Source organism: Bubalus kerabau, chromosome 3, assembly GCF_029407905.1.
Source record: "Bubalus kerabau isolate K-KA32 ecotype Philippines breed swamp buffalo chromosome 3, PCC_UOA_SB_1v2, whole genome shotgun sequence".
NCBI classification, from domain to species: Eukaryota; Metazoa; Chordata; class Mammalia; order Artiodactyla; family Bovidae; genus Bubalus; species Bubalus kerabau.
In genome coordinates, this window is record NC_073626.1 from 160592583 (window position 1) to 160614437 (window position 21855).

The 21855-nt window shown below is 36.9% G+C and overlaps 1 protein-coding gene across 10 annotated transcripts in view; it reads right to left on the reverse strand.

Moving 5' to 3' along the window:
* Positions 1–21855, reverse strand: part of USP37 (ubiquitin specific peptidase 37) — an 85936-nt gene that overhangs the window by 15081 nt on the left and 49000 nt on the right. For 9 of the 10 annotated variants that reach the window (XM_055573454.1, XM_055573455.1, XM_055573453.1 and 6 more), the window contains 6 exons: positions 21574–21691; positions 20267–20346; positions 16995–17159; positions 15482–15547; positions 12588–12729; positions 10303–10558 (listed from right to left, as the gene is read on the reverse strand). In XM_055573454.1, the coding sequence (XP_055429429.1) occupies positions 10303–10558; positions 12588–12729; positions 15482–15547; positions 16995–17159; positions 20267–20346; positions 21574–21691 (827 nt within the window). The remainder of the gene's footprint in view (positions 1–10302; positions 10559–12587; positions 12730–15481; positions 15548–16994; positions 17160–20266; positions 20347–21573; positions 21692–21855) is intronic. The other variant, XM_055573458.1, reaches the window with a different exon arrangement.

Consider the following 21855-nt stretch of genomic DNA (forward strand, 5'->3'; position numbering starts at 1 on the left):
GGGTGGGATTTTTGTCTGGATGGGGAGAGGGCTCCCCTGTATGCTGTATAATATTTAGCAATATCCTTGACCTCTACCTACTAGATGCCAGTAGCAACCCCACCCTCCCTAGTTGTGACAACCAAAAGTAACACTGTTAAATGTCCCCTGGGGAACAAAACTGCCCTCAGTTGAGAACCAGTGACCTACAGTAATGGTTCTGAACCTTAACCAATCATTAGAAGCACCGTGGTTAAGGATAGAGACAAAAAATAGCCATATTCATAGGTTATGTCACATGACAAATTACTAGAAATAAAGTATTGTTTAGGGTAAATAAAGTAAGAATTAGGATAGAATGATTAGGCTAATTATTGAGATTTTCCCTTACTACATTGTATATCATGAGTGTTTTTACATTAACAATCGTATGAGCCTTGTGCATATTCTAAATAAAAGAGCTACATAAAATACGTAATAAACAGTTCATGTACCATACAAGTATATGACAACATATTATGTTTAAAACATTTACCCATGGAGATAAGAAAAAGATTAATCCTTCATTTTTTTCTGTTCATTCTCAATTTCTAGATTAGAGCCTCCTAGTGCTAATACCCAGATAAGGCAATGGCACCCCACTCCAGTACTCTTGCCTGGAAAATCCCATGGATGGAGGAGCCTGGCAGGCTGCAGTCCATGGGGTCATGAAGAGTCGGATACTACTGAGCGACTTCACTTTCACTTTTCACTTTCATGTATTGGAGAAAGAAATGGCAACCCACTCCAGTGTTCTTGCCTGGAGAATCCGAGGGACAGGGGAGCCTGGTGGGCTGCCATCTATGGGGTCGCACAGAATTGGACACGACTGAAGTGACTTAGCAGCAGCAGCATCGCTAATGCCACTGCCTCATACGTCCAAACAACGAAGTATGATGTTCCGACCATTCAGTCAGTGCATGTTCTGAGTTCTAGTAGCAGAACTCCTTACACTTACATGGATTGGAGGATAGCCAGTAGAGCACCCATTCATCACCACTGGACAATTAGCATCTATTATATACTTTCTCCTTATTCTAGTGTTAGCCAGAATAAACAGTATAGGTATAATTTTATTCTGGTTACCTGAAATTTCATTGTAATTTTTAATACAGGTAAGAGTGGGGAGAAAAGCAAGGAACCTCCTTCCCTCTTTCCCTTCTCAAACATTTTACCAAAGCAAAAACTTTCACCTCAACAAGTTAAGGAAGTTCTCATAAAAAAAAGTTTAGCCAGTCAGTAAGAATTTTGACTTTACAGGCTTATTTCATATAGACTGTTTTAAAATTAGTGTGTGCTCTTTACCTGCCCCAATACTGCATTGGAACCATTGGAAATGGTAAATACTTTTCCATAATACAGACAACTCAGAAGCTTACAACATCTTGGTTTTAGACTAAATCAGCAACTAGTCATTTTTTAGTTGAACTGACTTACTGACTGAATTAGAGAAAGAAATAGCAACCCAATCCAGCATTCTTGCCTAGAGAATCCTGGGGACAGAGGAGCCTGGTGGGCTGCTGTCCATAGGGTCACAAAGAGTTGGACACAACTGCAGCGACTTAGCATGCATGCATGCATTGGAGAAGGAAATGGCAACCCACTCCAGTGTTCTTGCCTGGAGAATCCCAGGGACAGAGGAGCCTGGTGGGCTGCCGTCTATGGGGTCGCACAGGGTCGGACACGACTGAAGTGACTTAGCAACAGCAGCAAGTGACTGAATATTTACCATTAAAACTAATTCTGAATATTCATTAAAAGAAACTCAGGATATATTAAGTGCAAAAAGCAGTATGATTCCAATTAAAAAAAATTTTTTTAACTCCTCCATTTTTGGAGAAACAATCATTTCCAAAGCCTAGAAGGGGTGGCTCTGAAGCATATAAAATCCTGCCTGTCCCTTTGGCCTTAGCTTACTGGACCAGGAATGAATATCTGAGAGAGTTAACCAGAGAGTTAAATTCTGGAAATTTGGAACCGAGACATTCAAAGTTAGTTGATGTTAAGCACTTCAAGTGGAAAAAAGATTTGGGAGTTGAGGCTGCTATTTTAGGAAATAAGATGAACATTATTACTTTTATTCAAAACATACTCATAAAAATAGGTGACAGAGGCACAATTCTTAACCAATAATTTTCAGCACTCAATGTACCAATATATCTCATACAATCCTAGAATTACACTAGCAATTAATGCATGTGATAGCAAACAGGTGTAAGAAACTTTGAGATGCTAAAAAGCTCAATATACATCTGTCTTCAGAACAAGATTATCAGATGGATACAAAAAACAGTTTAGATCTAGAAACAAATAAGACTATGAGATAAAAAACACACTTTAAAGGAACTGGCACAGTGGATCAGAGGGGGTGCATGTGATAAAAACTCAACATTCTTATACTAAGTAGATCATCTGCTGCTTCTCCCATCCCAAATGAAAGCTGCTGCTTCTTTTCTACATTCTGTATTTCAGTCAAGGGATAAGTGTCCACCCAGTTTTTTTTTTAAGACAGAAATCTGGGAGTCATTCTGACTTCTCATTTACCCACTCATATTAGATAAAGTGTTATTTCCCATCTCTCTCTCAAATCCATCAACTGTTATTTTTTTTCCAATGCCAAATGTTGCTTCAGGGTACATTAACTTTTGGTTTGGGCTACTGTAGTAACTTTCTAACAGTTCTCACAGGATGCTTTGGTTCTTCTTTAAATTATGCACTACACTGCAGTGAATTATCTTTTTCAAATACAAATCTTTATCAAATACCTTTTGCTTAAAATTATTCAATAACTTCCTAATGCTTTTGAAATAAAAGTCCAAACTTCTAAACATGATTTTAGGCCAGGTAAAAACTGGAGTCTGTGTAACTCTCTGGGCTCATCTTTTGCTTTTTCCCCCTCAACACTAATGTTCTAGCCATGCAGATCATTCTGAACTTTTAAGGTTCATTAACTTACCATGGCCTTTCTCACATCTGGACCTTGGCACACACACTCTTCCCCCCGTCTTTGGTTAACAGTGAAATCTTACTTAACCAGTCTTTCTTTCCCTCTTCAGTTGATTCAAGAGATGAGCAATGTGACGCACTCCAAATATTTACTGAGAATCAAGCTAGGTGCCAGGTACTGCTAAAGAAGCTGAGGATATAGTGATAATTAAGGCAAGATGACCCTTTCCCTGAAGGAGCTAAAGTGCAAAGGCTTGGAGATGAAAATGAGCTTAGCATGAGGGACACACAGAGAGAATATTAGTATGGCTAAAACAGCAGAGTGAAAGAGGGGCAAAGGTGAAGACAGGCCATAGTGAGAAGCCTGGATTAAGTGTAATGGGAAATCACAGTAAGTTCAAGGCAGAAGGGTAATGTATGATTTAAGCTTCAGAAAGATTACGCTGGCAGCTCTGCTCATGAAAGAAGGTCTGTAGTGGGGTGAGAGTGAAGGAAGAGACATTAGGAATCAACTGTAGTGGCCCAAGTGAGAGTTGGAAGACTAGAGTTATAGTTATGAAGATGTTGATAAGTGACTCGATTCAGGATATATTTTGGAGGTATAGTAGACTAGACCTATTGACGGACTGAATATGAGGTATAAACAAACCAACAAAAAAAACCAAGGGAGATATATTTTTGGCTTGAACCAAAAAACGGTGGATGGTGATACCACTTGCTGATATGGTACAAGGTTACTGGGGTGGGGGTGGCAGCTAAAAATCAGTCAACCAAATGGACATTTCAAGTAGGCATTTAAATATGTAAGTTTAAAGCTTAGGGGAGAGATCTAGGCAAGGATATGAATTTGATATTCCATCAGTATGTGAGGTTATGGGAACATGTAAGATCACTTAGAGAGAGAGCTTTAGAAAAAAAGATAGCTAAGGATAGTGTTCTGGGAATATTCCAACAGTTACAGTTCTGATGAGGAAAGCAAAATCAAAACCAAAAAAACCCTAGGATGAATGGTTGGTTTAGTAGGAAGAAAAAACCAGGCAAGAGTAGTTTATAGAAAAAAGTTTATAAAGCTTTAAATGTTAAGGAGGGAGTGGTGGAGTTTATGAAATATTGCTACTATAAACTTGATACATTTTAGTGGAGTTGTGGAGTTTTAAAGCCCATTTTGAGAGCGTAGACAAGAGAATGGGAGATGGTAAGAAAAAAGAGAGAATGGTTAAAACGACTCTTTCAAAGGATTTTTCCGGGAGGGGAGCAAACAAAAGGGGCAACAGCTATAGGGAAACACAAGGTCATAATAAGGTTCTTTAAAATGGGTAATATTAAGAAACAACAGAGTGATTTAGAAAAGATGCATAAGAGAAACAGTATAACATAACAGTATAATTTCAACACAGTCTTTAGAAGGCACAAGTAGATGAGATCCTGGATATGAATGAATGAAGGGACTGGCCTTAAATAAGAATAAGGACATTTCCTCCATAACAAAGATGAAGGCACAGCTTTCATCTGATTGCATCTATTTTCTTTGAAAGACCTACAGCTAAGTTGTGAGCCCAGATCATATGTGGAAGGAGAACTATAGATTTAAGACATTATGGAGACCAAGAAAAGAAATTTACTAAGGAACTATAACAGAACTGACAAGTAGAATTTAGTGCCCATGTTACAATGTGGCTGTAAATTTGAGGAAAGTATAGTCATCACAGTTTTGTGATTTTTCTCCAGCAATCTTTAGCTGCTTGGGTGAAGGTATGGAGTAAAAAGATGGTTGAGCTGCGAAATGGGATTTCATTAGGCAACAGAGGAACAAACAGAGGAAAGAGAGAAGAGAATCAGAATATGGCATATAGGCTGGGGAGGGAAGTGATAACAAAAGGGAGGTGATGAAGAGCCAAAAAGTAGAAGACAACAGACTGGAAGTCTTAATGAGATCAGGTAATTGTTGAAGTAAGTTTTTGTTGTTCAGTCACTCAGTCGTGTCCTTTGTGACATGACTTGGACCTCTTTGTGACCTCATGGACTGCAGCATGCCAGGCTTCCTTGTCCTTCACCATCTCCCAGAGTCTGCTCAAACTCATGTCCATTGAGTCAGTGATGCCATCCAACCATCTGATCTTCTGTTGTCCCCTTCTCCTCCTGCCTTCAATCTTTCCCAGCATCAGGGTCTTTTCAAATAAGTCAGCTCTTCACATCAGGTGGCCAAAGTATTGGAGTTGCAGCTTCAACATCAGTCCTTTCAGTAAATATTCAGGACTGATTTCCTTTAGGATGGACTGGGACTCCCAAGAGTCTTCTCCAACATTACAGTTCAAAAGCATCAATTCTTTGGCGTTTAGCCTTCCTTATGGTCCAACTCTCACATCCATACATGACTAGTAGAAAAACCATACCTTTGACTATACAGACCTTTTTGGCAAAGTAGTATCTCTGCTTTTTAACATGCTATCTAGGTTTGTCATAGCTTTTCTTCCAAGGAGCAAGCATTTTTAAAACTTCATGGCTGCAGTCACCATCTGCAGTGATTCTGGAACCCAAGAAAATAAAGTCTGTCACTGTTTCCACTGTTTCCCCATCTATTTGCCATGAAGAGATGGGACCAGATGCCATGATCTTAGTTTTCTGAATGTTGAGTTTTAAGCCAACTTTTTCACTCTCCTCTTTGACTTTCAAGGGTCTTTAGCTCCTCTTTGCTTTCTGCCATAAGGGTGTTATCACCTGCATATCTGAGGTTATTGATATTTCTCTTGGCAACCTTGATTCTAGCTTGTGCTTCATCCAGTCTGGCATTTTGCATGATGTACTCTGCACAGAAGTTAAATAAGCAGGGTGACAATATACAATACAGCCTTGATATACTCTCCTCAGTTTGGAACCAGTCTGTTGTTCCATGTCAGGTTCTAACTGTTGCTTCTTGACCTGCATACAGGTTCCCCAGGAGGCAGGTAAGGTAGTCTGGTATTCTCATCTCTTTAAGAATTTTCCACAGTTTGTTGTCATCCACAGTCAAAGGCTTTAGCATAGTCAATGAAGCAGATGTTTTTTCTGGAATTCTCTTGCGTTTTCTATGATTCAACAGATGTTGGCAATTTGAAGTCTGGTTCCTCTACCATTTCGAAATCCAGTTTGAACATTTGGAAGTTCTCAGTTCACGTACTGTTGAAGCCTAGCTTGGAGAATTTTGAGCATTACTTTGCTAACGTGAAATGAGTGCAACTGTGTGGTAATTTGAACATTCTTTGCCAAGAAATAAAGAGAATAGAAGAATGACATTACTTGAGCTAGGAGGAGAAATGGGTTAGAGAAAGATATTTGAAATTAGTATTTCAAAGGTGATACAGTTACTGATGATGACAAAATCTAGGGAGATAGTTCTCAAACTTTGGCATCAGAATCAACTGGAATCAAAAGACAGAATGCTGAGCCCCAACATCCAGAGTTTCTCATTCATTAGGTGAGGGGTGGGGATCAAGAATGGCATTTCCAGCAAGTTCCTACATGATACTGATAGCCTGGAGATATACTGTGAGAACTACTGGTTTGAGTTTCGTCAGTTGTCAAGATGGGGAAAAAGAAAAGTTCTTTGGAATTCAGATTAGGAACTGAGAAACCAGGTGGTTGATAGGGACGTTTAGGAGGGTGCTGAAAGCCCTAAGAATGCTGATGGGAGTGGAATGATTGGAAGGTAAAAGATAGCTATAGAAAGAGATAATATGGCAAAGTCAGAAGTTACATGCTTCAAACGAGCAGGAATGTTTTTTAGGATGAAAGGAGACAAGCAGTTGGAATTGGCAATGGGAAACAAGGAGAAAAATGATCCCATCTCCATGCTCTGATGTTTCAGGGTATGAAGTGGGGGGGGGGGGGGTGGAGGGGGGTGCGGAAGAATCCAAAACAGCTGTTAAAGAATAGTAGGACAATTCATAATGGGAGCTTTTCAAAGAAAAATTGGCCTTGACTAGAGACTAAAGGGACCTAACAACAAAATGCAATGGGTAAGCTTTGGATTTGAGTTTTTTTTTCAAAGTGTAAAAAATACGTTACAGATCAATGGGAAAACGTATATGTGGGATCTCTATATATGGAATTATATATGGAATCACTCTTAACATTCTTAGGTATGCTAACTGTTACATAAGAAAATTTGCATGTTCTTAGGAGAGTCAGGTTGAAGTGTTTCAGGGTAAAGTGTTATGATACTTGCAATTTCAAATAGTTCTATTAAAAAGAAGAGTGTGTGCATGCTCATTCTCCAAAGATGGCATCCAATGAACCATGCATATAGGTATTCTAACTCTGTGTAGTCCAACTCACAGTGAACACTTGCAGATCCTGTGAGTGCTTTAAGAAAATGTGACAGAACTGATTCTGTCCTAATTTTGAGCCTATACATTAAGGGCTTCCCTGGTGGCTTAGAGGGTAAAGCATATGCCTGCAATGCGGGAGACTGGGGTTCAATCCCTGGGTCAGGAAGATCCCCTGGAGAAGGAAATGGCAACTCATTCCAGTACTCTTGCCTAGAAAATCCCATGGATGGAGGAGCCTGGTAGACTATAGTCCATGGGGTAGCAAAGAGTTGGACACGACTGAGAGACTTCACTTCACTTCATACATTAAGGACCTGGCAGATGCCTCTTTTGTGTTCTGGGGAGCCCTGAGCTATCGTGTAAGACATTTGGCTACCATACTGAAGAGACCACATGGAAAGGGAGAGTCCCTGAGATTATATGAAGGGATGGAAAAGATGAAGAGAAGAGGAGGAGAGACATGGCCAGGGAAAGGGGACCAGAAGAACAGAGAGGCTATCTAGGCATCCCAGCTGATCCTTCTCACCAATACCACCAAGGCGCCAAGGTGAGCCTTCTTGAATGTTACTGCCCAGTCAACAATACAGGGAGCAGAAGAACTACCATCAAAGACCAGTCAATCTATAGAATTATGACATATTAAAATAGCTGTTTTAAAGCACTAATTTTGGGGTAACTATTGCACAACTACATATATACATGGGGGTGGTGTGGAAGGGAGAAGAAAAAGAAAGTTACAAAATGTTAATGAATCTAGGTGAAGGGTATAAAAGTGTGTATTTTATTTTTCAACTTCTCTCTGGATTTGAAATTTTCAAAATAAAAACCTTATGGAGGGTTTGATCATATTTGATCATTCCTTAGAATTATTATTACTTTTTAACGTATGATAATGATATGGAGGATATGTTATTTTGAAAAGAGTTCTTATCTTTTAGTGATACTGAAATCCTGATTCACTTCCAAAGGCAGTGATTGTTAGTTTAGTAAGAGAAGGGGACTTCATAAGGATATTTACCATCAAGAGATAAAAAAATTCTATCATATACTAGTATTGTCTTCACTTCCAAAATCCTAGGCTTGACATACTGACACACATTAGCTAGCTATATAGATATAGATACTAAATCCTTAGTATTTAGTACCAGCAGAAAAAAGTCAGACATGGCCAGAAGGAGAGGCAGTGAAAATTCTTTACTTAAAAATCTTAAGACACCTGTAGCGCAAGGCAAGGAGGTTCAGTTCTGTTGTTTGCAGTGATAGCTTGAGAAACAACAAAATGTGAGTAATAATTACCACAAAAATATTTGTATCTGTATAGCACTTAACATAATACGTATGTATTATTTAACATTTTACCCCAACCATCTGAAGTATGTCTCATAGCTATCAAGGGGTTAAATCACTTATTTAAAAATTTATAACTAGTAGGTGGTATAGCTAAGACTAGACACCCAAGACCTGCTCTCTTAGTTCAGTGGTTTTTCCACCATTTTAAAGGGATGAACCCAAAGAAGAATGGAGAACTTGATTTATACATTAGAACTTGGTATAAGTTCAGATATGAAAAAATAAAGAAATAATTATACAAATTTCTGAGAGAAGTGGTAAGAAAAAAGTGACCAAAAATTGACACAAACAATTTTTAAATGCAGGAATACCAACATTTCTTTTGATGTACACCTACATCCGCTGGATCATGGAAAAAGCAAGAGAGTTCCAGAAAAACATCTATTTCTGCCTTATTGATTATGTCAAAGCCTTTGACTATGTGGATCACAATAAACTGTGGAAAATTCTGAAAGAGATGGGAATACCAGGCCACCTGACCTGCCTCTTGAGAAACCTGTACGCAGGTCAGGAAGCAATAGTTAGAACTGTACATGGAACAACAGACTGGTTCCAAACAGGAAAAGGAGTACATCAAGGCTGTATATTGTCATCCTGCTTATTTAACTTATATGCAGAGTACATCATGAGAAATGCTGGGCTGAAAGAAGCACAAGCTGGAATCAAAACTGCCGGGAGAAATATCAGTAACCTCAGATAAGCAGATGACACCACCCTTATGGCAGAAAGTGAAGAACTAAAGAGCCTTTTGATGAAAGTGAAAGAGGAGAGTGAAAAAGTTGGCTTAAAGCTCAACAATCAGAAAACGAAGATCATGGCATCCGGTCCCATCACTTCATGGCAAATAGACGGGGAAACAGTGGCTGACTTTATTTTTGGGGGCTCTATAATCACTGCAGATGGTGATCGTAGCCATGAAATTAAAAGACGTTTACTCCTTGGAAGGAAAGTTATGACCAACCTAGACAGCATATTAAAAAGCAGAGACATTACTTTGTCAACACAGGTCCATCTAGTCAAGGCTATGGTTTTTCCTCTAGTCATGTATGGATGTGAGAGTTGGACTATAAAGAAAGCTGAGTGCCGAAGCATTGATGCTTTTGAACTGTGGTGTTGGAGAAGACTCTTAAGAGTCCCTTGGACTGCAAGGAGATCCAACCAGTTCATCCTAAAGGAGATCAGTCCTGGGTGTTCATTGGTAGGACTGATTTTGAAACTGCAACTCCAATACTTTGGCCACCTGATGCGAAGAGCTGACTCATTTGAAAAGACCCTGATGCTGGGAAAGACTGAAGGCAGGAGGAGAAGGGGACGACAGAGGATGAGATAGTTGGATGGCATCACTGACTCAATGGACATGGGTTTGGGTGAACTCCGGGAGTTGGTGATGGACAGGGAGGCCTGGCGTGCTTCGGTTCATGGGGTCGCAAAGAGTTGGACACAACTGGGCGACTGAACTGAACTGACACCTAAAGGGACAAGGAATACTCTACCACTAGCCTCTGACACTAACTCACAATATTCACTTATTTCTGTTAGAAAAAGAAGAGAAAGAGCACAAAAATATTATAGCTCTATTATACAGATCCATCTCATCTCCCATTATGTAGAAGTCATTTGCTATTACAAAGCTTTTAAAACAGTTGTGTCTTATTTACCAGATGTTTATCTTTAAACCTACCAGGCTCTGTGATTGTCTTCGGCTTCTCAGTTTCCACAGAGTCTGGATTTTCAGGCATTTCTTGAATATCATCTTCTGCAAATCCAGTATCAGGGCTGCTAGTTGGTTTCTCATCATCTTCATGACTGAGAGATGGTGAAGCTTCTCTTTTACTTATCTCTAAAACAGCTGCTAGAAGCTCCTCTTCACTCATTCCGTCAAATCCAGAGTTTTCCAATTCAGATTTATCAGGTTCTATTCTGCATGATTTTGAATCCTAAAGAATAGAACTCCTTTTAGAAGAAAACAGAATGCCTACAAATACAGCAATCTTAGAGTTTAAAGTGATATGTTCATTTCTAAGAAGTTTCCTTTCCTTTTTCTTTTTCTGGCTGCACCACGTGGCATGTGGGATCTCAGTTCCATGCCCTCTGCAGTGGAAGCGTGGAAACCTAACCACTCATCTGCCAGGGAATTGCCTAAATTTCCTTTCTTTGATGTTTTGGGTTATTTAACAACTAATAACGAATAAATAGTCACTGGGAAGCCTAATTTTCTTTTAATTTTTTATGTATTAACTACATATAAAGATACATGTTTACTTGCTTGATTATAATAAATGTTAAGTATACTCTTTGTATACATTTGGAAAACACATAAAAATAATAAAATAAACTCATTCAAAAATCCACCACTCAGAGATATTTAAGTGTTTTTGGTATATTTTTTCCAGATATACATGGATCACACTGTAAATATTCTGTCACTATACCTAACATTCTTTTTAAAATGTGGGTAGCTCTCATTCCTTTTTTTTGAATAGATGAAAAAAATAAAAACTATCAAGATTTTATAAATATTTAGAAGTTATTTTCTGAATAAATTTCTCTGATTTCTGGGAGAATTTTTCACTTTGTCATTTCTCACTCAAGGTCAGCAACCACAAACTACCTCCAACTTTAAAGACAGGAAACAGTCTGAACAAAAAGTAACTACTGAAATAATTGTTATTTTACTGAAATGAGGTTTAAAATCAGTTTCATGAGATGATGCAAACTCCTAAAAAACCTTGTATCTTCAAAAATGTTAACTATCATTATTATGTGTCAAGACTGAAGATGCTGAAAGTTGTGCCTTCACACCCATCAAACGTTTAGACTACCTAGTTGGCCTGTTAATGTAAAATATTTACTATGGTTCCCTCGTATTAATAATTAGTATCAAAATAATGCAAGTAATTATCTGAGGACCTGGTGGCTCAGACGGTAAAGAATCTGCCTGTAATGTGGGAGACCTGGGTTCAATCCCTGGGTCTAAGATCCCCTGGAGAAGGGCATGGCAACCCATTCCAGTATTCTTGCCTGGAAACTCCCCATGGACAGAGGAGCCAGGCAGGCTACAAAAGGGGTCACAAAGAGTTGCACATGACTGAGTGATTAAGCACACACAGCACATGTAAGAGTAGCTCTGAAGATTAATATTAATAGGAGGAAGCTATTTATTTACAACAACTTTCATTTCTTAATGTATCAATCTTGGAAGCAACCTAAGTTTCTACTGATGGATGAATGGATAAACAAGACGTGAAATGAGTGTGTGTTTAAGTGCGTGCACACACACATGATGGAACATTATTCAACCATGAAAAAACTATGGAAAACAATGAAATTTTGCCATTTGTGACATCACTGAAGGACCCTGAGGGAAATAAGTTACATAGAGAGAAAGATAAATACTGTATGATTTCACTTACATGTATAATCTAAAAAAACAAACAAAAAAACTAAGCCCACAGATACAGAGAACAGACGGTGGCTTCCAGAGGTGAGGACTAGGGAGTCAATGAAATCGGTGAGGGGGCAAAAAGGTACAAATTTCCAGTTATAAAATAAGTCATGGGGATGTAATTTACAGTTAATAATATTGCATTGCATATTTGAAAGTTGCTAAGTACGTCTGAAAAGTTCTCACTCACAAGAAAAAAAATTTTTTTGGTAACCAGGTATAGTGATAATGTTAAATAGATTTCTTGTGGTGATCATTTTGCAATAAATATACACAAATATATCATGTTATACAGTTGAAATTAATCTCATGTTTTATGTCAATTATACCTCAATTTAAAAAAAAGTCTCAATCCACGTTTAAACACACAAGTTTTGTAGCTACAAACAGCAGACTCTTAAAATTGTTTGAACAGGTGCATTAAGTTTACGATCTATTGTATGTATTTATTAAGTTTGCCGATGTTGCTTATGAAAGGCATTGGTTTCCATAGTCAGATATTTTGGTAAGAAACCACTTACCTTTTCCAGGTCCTCCTGCTGCTGTTCACTGCCTGACATTTCACAAAGCCTATGGCTAAGGGCCACAGAGCGTTTAAGCTCATCTTCACTGTCTGAATCAAGGGATAAAGCCAAGGAGGTCTTGGATTTGAAGGTGAAATTCCTATTATTTAAGAGAAACAAACAAACAGACAACTCTATGTAAGTGATAAGTAAATATCTGTCCTTGTTATTTCTTTGAAGTATAAATATCAAAATAAAAGTTTTTCCATTATGGAGAATGATTTAACAGAGAAAAAAAAAATATATCAAAAGAGGTATATTTAAGCATTACCTTTGCCCTACTCCAAAAGAGCCATGCTTTGAAAATCAGACAACTCTTATGCTATTTTATATTATCAGTAAACCAATCACTTCGTGCCTTTTTTCTTTTAATGATCAACTCCAAAGAAGTTTGTTACTGTCTTTATAAAGCAAGTACTCTACTGAATGCATGCAGACATAGCAATGAATATGTTTTTGACAACAGAGTGTATGAGGACTAATTTTTGCTCTTTAAAATTATGATCCATGTACTTTGAAATTAACAGTAACATTCCACTTATCCATTTATATGCACGTCCAACTTCTGGCAACCTCTACCTTCTAGAACACAGAGACTCAAAAGGTTAAAAAAAAAAGGCTTCTGAGGAAGGCAGTAGTTTCAAAGCTCATGAACTTTACTGTTTAGACAGGGACCCTTCCTCCCCAGGAAATGGTGAGCAAAATAATGTAGCAAGTTCATCAAGAAATGAGAGCTAAGAAATGAGAGAGAATAACCACCAAAAGGACAATAAAGAGCTATAAAGTAATTTAATGTAAAGGCAAACTGTCTCATAAGAATTAAGAGCCTCTGAGGGCATTACCATATTAAAACACAGTGTAATAATGGATACTTACAATGCTGGTTCTAAGTCATTACAATATATTTAAATTATCTTCAGTGTGTTTCATTTAATAACATAAGGAATTCTGCAAGGTTACAGAGATATAACCATCTAAAATGGTTAAAACATTTTAAAGATTAAAATTAAAAAGGCAATGTTTTAAAAGGCAAGCTTCAATCATATAAAAATTTATTTATTTGGAATATGAAATATTATTTTTCCATGATACTAGATAAGTAAGGTGTTACTGTGTTGTCTTCTAAGTGAGCCAAAAATAAACTAAAGGAAAAAGTGGTAAAGGTAAAAAAGCACAAACTTTCTTTGATGAAGGTTAACATAAATTCATATGCTATACTAAAAAAAAAAGTCAAATGGAAGTTAGAAAATGCAATAATCTAAATGTGAAAACTATAAATAAACATATAGAATGATGTCATCAAGAAATAAGAGGCCACAGTGGAAACCAGGAGAATGTATAGCAATGTAGATCAAAGAAAAGAGGCAAGTGGTCAGCGATAAGCCCAACCATGGTCTTTGGCTGAGAGCAGTCAGGGTATCACTGCACTTCAGCCTGAACACTTGAATAGCCTCCCAATATGTATTTAAAAAGTTTTTAATATAACTTCAAAAAAGCCAATTAGCCATCTTAATTCTTCATTTCTGATTCCATGCTCACCAAGCAAAACTGAACATACCATTTATTTATTTATCTGTGTAAATACTTTGCTGAAGGAGGGTGACACCTGGCTACTAATATACCAGGGTCAAATGTGACAAAGAATATTACAGAAGAACCAATGGTATTTTGGTTCATAATTCAGCCTCTTTTAAGTTTGATCGGCATGACAGGTCTTCTAGGGCCTAGTCATCTTTATTGACCAACTCTCAAATTCTCATACCAGTAAGACCCTGGAGAACAGATTGACCATGCCAAGTATAATGATGCCCAATGAAACCATCTCTTTCTTGAAACTATAGTGATTTGGTACATAAAGAGTGCATTCCATTAATAGTTACTATATTCACAGAAGGCAGCTTGCCTGTAGTAAGGAAAAATATTCATCCTGTAAAGGCATCACTTGCTCACTTTCTAAGCAGCCAAGTGGTATTGCTCATTTGTATCTTGAGAACGGGCAAGAGTATTCATATCGGTACCATTTCAGATTTCTAGTCAGTTAGTCATCTGGTTCTAATTGCACTGAAAAATAATTAACAGGAGGAAAAGAAAACAGCAGTTCCCAAATGTCATTTTATGGTTATATAAGCACCCCAAAAGCCCTTAAACAACAAAAGTGTCTCTTTTCTAAAAGTACTTTGGGACATCAAATCTTTAGAAAAATTAGTTTTAAAGTCAAATGACAACCAAGTCATTTAGAAATGTCTAATCAGGAACTGTAGTTCTAGTCAAATCATTGAGGAGGTATATTAAAAAAAATAGTATTTGTCTCCTTCTTGGACAAACTTCTGGTCTGAAGCAAAAATATATAAAATATTTGTAGAATAGCTACATTCTAGTATGTATTTGTTTTCCTGTCCCCTTTCAGAATGGCTCCAGTTCAGTGTCTAAGATAAAAAGTCCCACACTAGTTAGCTATAGGTGAAAAGATATTTTGAGATCTCCATGCGTGTATTTGAAGAATGGTGCTTTTTATACCAGTAAGGGTTACTTTAACTCTTCAATCCTAAAAATTCCTTGTCATCAGTCAATTTCTAGAGTTGTAGGATGAAAATATTACATACAAAAGATGATCTAAGAAGTTTTAAAGCAAAATTTTGAGAGGATCATCAGAACTTGCTTCAGTGTTAAAACTTGATATACCCTAATTACAGTTCAAAGCAGATTTAGGAAAATTCCAAAATACAGTAATGCAGAGCAGTTATCATGCAAAAAGAGAAACAATATGAAAAGGGAAGGGGATAATCTTGGAAATTAGGGTAAGCCAAATCCTTAAAAATACAAATTTTGGGTACACAAGAAATATAACTCACTTTGAAGGTGTAGAAGGGCTGGTGATGCAGGAATTCACCATTTGAGAGGCTTTCAATGGTCTAGAACTATCAGAAAATTAGAAAATATATAATGTATATAATTACATTACTAAAAAAATATACACTTAACTTATAAAATGAATTATCCTGTATTACAGTCCCTTATATCCTCTTGAAAAGCAAACAATTATACTTTTCAACTAATAATAGAGGCCAAAAGAGAAAACAAAATACTTTCTCTAGGCTTTGCCTTATCTAATGATCTAAATAAATAATACTGGAAATGAAGTCAAATACTGATACAACAGGAAAAGAACAACTTGGGAAATTCTCTTTGTCTCAGTTCTTTTATGCAATAAAATAGTAACAGCTCTCATTTATTGAGGACTTACTAGATGTCAGGCACTATAATAAGAACTCATACATATCTCATTTAAAGTTCACAACTACTCTGTTATTTTCTCTACAGACAGGTCAAGGAATTTGTCCAAAGTCTCCAAGGTATTAAATTGTACAGTCAGAGAGCCCAGTTTCAGGCCTGTGATCGTAAAGAGCCTTGGCTACTCGTATGAAATGGTAATATTTCCACAAAGAGTACTAGCTCTACCAGTAGAGGGCAGTTTGCATCAAGCAAAAACATCCATTCTACAGAAAGGCCATCAGAGAACATCCAGAAACACTGACTCTCTGGAACATGTTATTGACTCAGTGAGGCGTTCAGTGTAAACCTATACGATGTAGAATATATTTCAAATATTAATCCAAAAGGGAAATAATTTTTACAAAACTTCATCAATTCATTTTAGCAAATGTTTATCACTTAGTGTGTAGGTATAAAATGGAACTACAACATATGGCTCAAAGTAATGCAAGTATGCAGAAACATCTGAAGAAATCTTAAGGTTTTCCCAGGATTCATGATGATAAAATAAAAAGTTACTTCTTTTCTCATGGAAAAATTGTAAGGCACCATTGAAGTTCTTTGCTCAAACTGGAAATACTTTTATGAAGACACAATCTATTTTAAAGGTCCCAGCATAATATTTAATATACTGTTTCTCAAGTTTGCATACTTCAAAGAGTCAGCAAAGACATTCATTAAAAATACTGATTCCCCAGTCCTATATCAGATTTGCTGAAACAGAACTTCTAGGGAACAAACACAGGAATTGGTATTTTTAGTGTTCAGGGGACTCTTAAGACCATGTAAATTTGGTTTGTATTCCTCAAATGTATAAAACTGTCTTCCAGTGATCTAAAAGAGTAAGGAGTACTCCCTAAAAAGGTAATTTATTATGAAAGGCAATTAATGCACATTGAAAATTGTTATTAAAGCATTTTTTCAATTACTTAAATCACATCGTAATTTAGCACAGAATCCTCAAATAAAGCAAAATTAAAATCTTCTTGGTATGATTTTACCTGCAGTCGTGTTATCTAATTCAGTCATTCTTCTGATCAGATAGTAGAAGTCTTTCTACTTCAAAAGGGAAAGAAATTCTCAAGGACTTACACTGCCATCTGTGCACTCCAACCAAGGTTAAAGGGTGGTTTCGTATTTTCAGTGCAATGAGATGAGAGGGTCAGGTATCTTGGAATGATGACTTGCTGCCCAATCTTGTTGTTAAGTGAGAGAGCAACATTGAAGCTGTATCGTTTCAAATGAAGTATGAGGATTCTGAAAAACAAGATGATGACACTACTAGTTCGAATATAACAGAGATAGCTCTTTTACAGCTAAGAAGAGATCACTTAACTAACCATGTTAGACAGCTTTTGATTTAAAGACTACAATAGGCCAAACTAAAGATCTGTCAAGGAACATTTACTGAATACCTGCCATGCACTAGGCATTGTGCTAGATACTAAGAACACAAATAAAAATACAACACAGACACTGGGTAGATACTATTAATTGCGAGGTTTGGGTAAAATAATGTTACTAGAAAAAAACCAAAACATCAGTTCAGTTCAGTCCCTCAGTCATGTCCGACTCTTTAAGACCCCATGGACTGCAGCACGCCAGGCTTCCCTGTGTATCACGAACTCCTGGAGTTCACTCAAACTCATGTCCATTGAGTCGGTGATGCCATCCAGCCATCTCATCCTCTGTCGTCCCCTTCTCCTCCTGCCTTCAATCTTTCCCAGCATAAGGGTCTTTTCAAATGAGTCAGTTCTACACATCAGGTAGCCAAAGTATTGGAGTTTCAGCTTCAGCACCAGTCCTTCTAATGAATATTCAGAACTGATTTCCTTTAGGATGTACTGCTTGGATCTGCTTGGAGTTCAAGGGACTCTCAATAGTCTTCTCCAACATCTTAGTTCAAAAGCATCAATTCTTTAGCGCTGAGCTTTCTTTATAGTCCAACTCTCACATCCATATATGACTACTGGAAAAACCATAGCTTTGACTAGACAGACCTTTGTTGGCAAAGTAATGTCTCTGCTTTTTAATATGCTGTCTAGGTTGGTCATAACTTTTCTTCCAAGGAGCAAGCATCTTTTAAACCAAAAGATATCAGACAAGAAAACTGAATTTTAAAATACTGTATTGATACTGGGTCAAATCCTTATTTATTTCAGTGTTATATAGTTTATAAAAAAAAATGGGTGTTATATAACCATCAGGGTCTACCCTGCAGCTCAAATGGTAAAGAATCTGCCTGCAACACCGGAGACCCGTGTTTGATCCCTGGGTCAAGAAGATCCCCTGGAGAAGGGAATGGCAGTCCACTTCAGTATTCTTGCCTGGAGAATCCCATGGACATAGGAGCCTGGCAGGCTACAGTCCATGGGATCGCAAACAGTCAGACACGACTGAGTGACTAACACTACTACTATATAACCATAGATGGTAATTTAAGTGTTAAACAGCCCTTATATTTGATAGTGAAAAATTTTTAAGATGACTTTTGATGAGAACTATTCTTATCTCTTCTCTAGAGAAAACAGAGAAAACAAAAAGTTTTCTCCACATTCAAAAAAAGTTCTATAAAATGTACATGCCCAATCTGGTTTGTGGATCTGAAAAGGCTTTTAGCTCTGTAGTTTTTTAAAATTACTACTGTAGCAACCATTTTACCTCTAATAAAGAATATAATCTGTTTAATAGACTAAACATATTTCATAGCCCACAAGAACACTTTCAAAATTGAATTTCAGAACACTTATGGGAATAATGTTTATGGAAAACTGTTTCCTTTCTTACTATATATACCTTCACCAAAAAACCACAAAGTCAAAAATTTGTAGAAGTTACTGACTGTATTTCTGTTAAAAAGTACGCAAGAATTCATAGCCTTCAAAATCACAACTTGAGAGAGTACAAGAATCCAACTGATGTGAAGAGACTAAGATGAATGTCAAATGTCAAATATTTTGACTAAACTTTCAAATGATCCCACCAAAATAAAGGGTAATATGATACAGTCAAATTATCACTCATCTGTAAAGGTGAGGTGGACTACAAATGAACAGTTTTGATAAAGATATCAGGGCCTTCAAGAATAAAACAAACTGATTTAATACTGAAATGAACAAAATAGAGCAAGTCCAGTAATTAGGATTTATGACACAAAGGCTTGACTGATTTCCTTAGTTAGTGACAGCTGGTAACAATCAATCCTTTTCCTTAAGATTTATTCCCCCGACTCTCTTGCCTTCCCTGATGGCTTGGGCTTCCCTGGTGACTCAGACAGTAAAGAGTTGCCTGCAACGCGGGAGACGCAGGTTCAATCCCTGGGTTGGGAAGATTCCCTGAAGAAGGGAATGGCTACCCCCTCCAGCATTCTTGCCTGGAGAATTCCATGGACAGAGGAGCCTGGCAGGCTACAGTCTACGGGGTTGCAGAGATTCAGACATGACTGAGTGACTAATGTTCTCTTGCCTTAAAACACTCACAAATAGGAAAGAATAAGTCTCTTAAGGAAAAAAAGACAGACTATGGTCAACAGAATACTGCTATGATTTAGAAAGCCATTTCTTTCAAAGAAATTCATTTTCTAGAAAGGCACAGATACAGAATGTAAAAGAACTAGTCCCTAGGGGCTGGTTCCAGAAACTCCATATTCACTCACAGAAAACTGAAGCTTCTAAAAGAAAGTAAGGCAATCTGAAGGCAAAGTGCCACATAAATACTTAATGTTAATAATAATCTTGTTTGTGGTTGAGATCTATTCTTGGAAAGAACTGAAAGCTGTTCTACAATCATATGACATTTTTTAAAACTAGTTTGGCTTTATGTTTGTTTATACAGATTAATACAATATAAATTAATTTCCTTCCTAATTCAGAATTCTTATGACTACCATTGTTATGAAAGAATTCTTATGAAACTTACCAACTTACCCTCTGAAAAAAAAGAAAGCACAAATTGCAAAAAAAATAACTTTTATTTTCACATGCACATGTGTATGTGTCTGTAGCATATTTTTATTGAAGGTTTGGGTAAGAGAGGGAAATTACAGCATGACAGATTTTAACTAAGTGGTACACATTATTGAATTAAAATTTTACTTTACTATCTAGTTTCTATCATTATTCCAAAATCTCATCAGCCTCATCCTCTTGTTGCCAACTTCTTGGGGCTCTCAGGTTCCCTCTCTTTTTCAACATTCCAAATTCTCTTCCTTTCTTATACAAGGGAATTCTAGCCTTCCATTCTCTATCCTCTTCGTATCTTAGCTTTGCTAACCTTCTTTATCAATCCATCTGATAAGCCTCATTTATTCACTAATATTTTTCAGTACTTTAAAGAAGAAAAAATGAAGAGACAATTAATCTTACCTGGGTAGCCTGTTAAATTTGTGCCTGACAAGAGCACATTTCCCACCACATTTCTCACAGGAATACTCAAGTTCTTCTGCCTGTTAAAAAGACAAGAGGGAAAAATAAAGAAGTATGAAGATGAATTAGCACTGCCACAACTCCACCCAGTTTAAATTTTGTGTCCAGAAGCACAAGCCTTATTAAATTAAGACCTAATACTCAAAATATAGTGTAACATATGCCCTGTTTCACAATTTCTAATTTCCTTTTTTTAACCATGGAAACAGCTCAATTTATAGTAGTAACCACAGTAGCAGATTCCCCATGGATACCTTTTCCCCATGGATACACAAGAACCACTGCTAGAGTATATCCAGATTTTAACATTTGGCCATAGCAGAGATAAGATCACCTTCAGGTTAGGCGGAGTTCCTGGTCTGTTAGGTGTAACTCTACCCCTTTCTTATAATGGAACTCAATCTTCTGGTGACAGCCCACTAAGAACAACTGCTCTAAAAGGACCAAAGTTTGGGGCAGATATCATTACCTAGAGAAAACTGAAACAAGAAATCCTTAAAAAATGGGGGTAAAGATACACAGGAAAAGCTACAAATTCTATGATAACAACAGGAATAGTAAGGAATGATTAAAAAAAAAGAAAAGCAGAGTATTCATCTCTGAGTGGAGCTGAATTTTCATCATTTTAAGAACAGAGGTTTTTTTATTTTTGAATCTTAGAGTGATAACCCTGCCTATCTACTACAACAAAACAAGAAACACTATTATATAGACTAAAGGTGATCCTGGCACATTTCCATCAATTATAAGGACTACTACACAACAGTTCAATTATGTCCCAGAAAATTTCAGAATATCTATAGCACTGAATCACATATGCAAATATTCATCTATAGCTCTACAGCTCTAAAACAAACACGACTCCCCCTTTCTAACAAGGCACATATAACCTAAAGAAAAGCAGAGTATTTTTTCATTACTCAGATCTTAGTATACTAACTCTGTGCCTCCAATTCTGATTTGCATTACCCAATTTTAGCATGTATCACTCTGTATTATTAGTTTCTAAGGTTGCCTAAAACACTTGCTGTTGAGTTAGATGTATAATCCACTTGAGCAATGGATTTTCTTCTACACTCAGTTAACAACCATATCTATTAAACTTTTAAAAATAAATACTATTTATAAATATTTCTCATTTGTTTCCTCTGCAAGTATTTTGTCAAACTCAAGGAAGCAACTTCAAATACAATTATCTATGATATATAAAATTTAGTTATGTGAAAATACCAAAAAACAGTATTTACTCTAAAGAAAAGATCAAGGGAATCTTGAATTGAACGAGGAGGGAGTGGCTTTTTCCTTCGAGGAAGGTCAATGGAGAGGTCATTAAACTGTTCTCTTTTGGGAATAATCTCTCCACATCTGCAAGAATAAAAGAAGATAAATGTAAGAATTCAGAAGCCTAAGTGTGCAATACTAAATAAAAATATACTTCAGAAACACTGTTCCCCCAAAGAATTTCTCATGACTAGGCATAAGAAGGGGCTTAAAGTGTGGCGCCAGTGGTAAAGAACCTACCTGCCAAT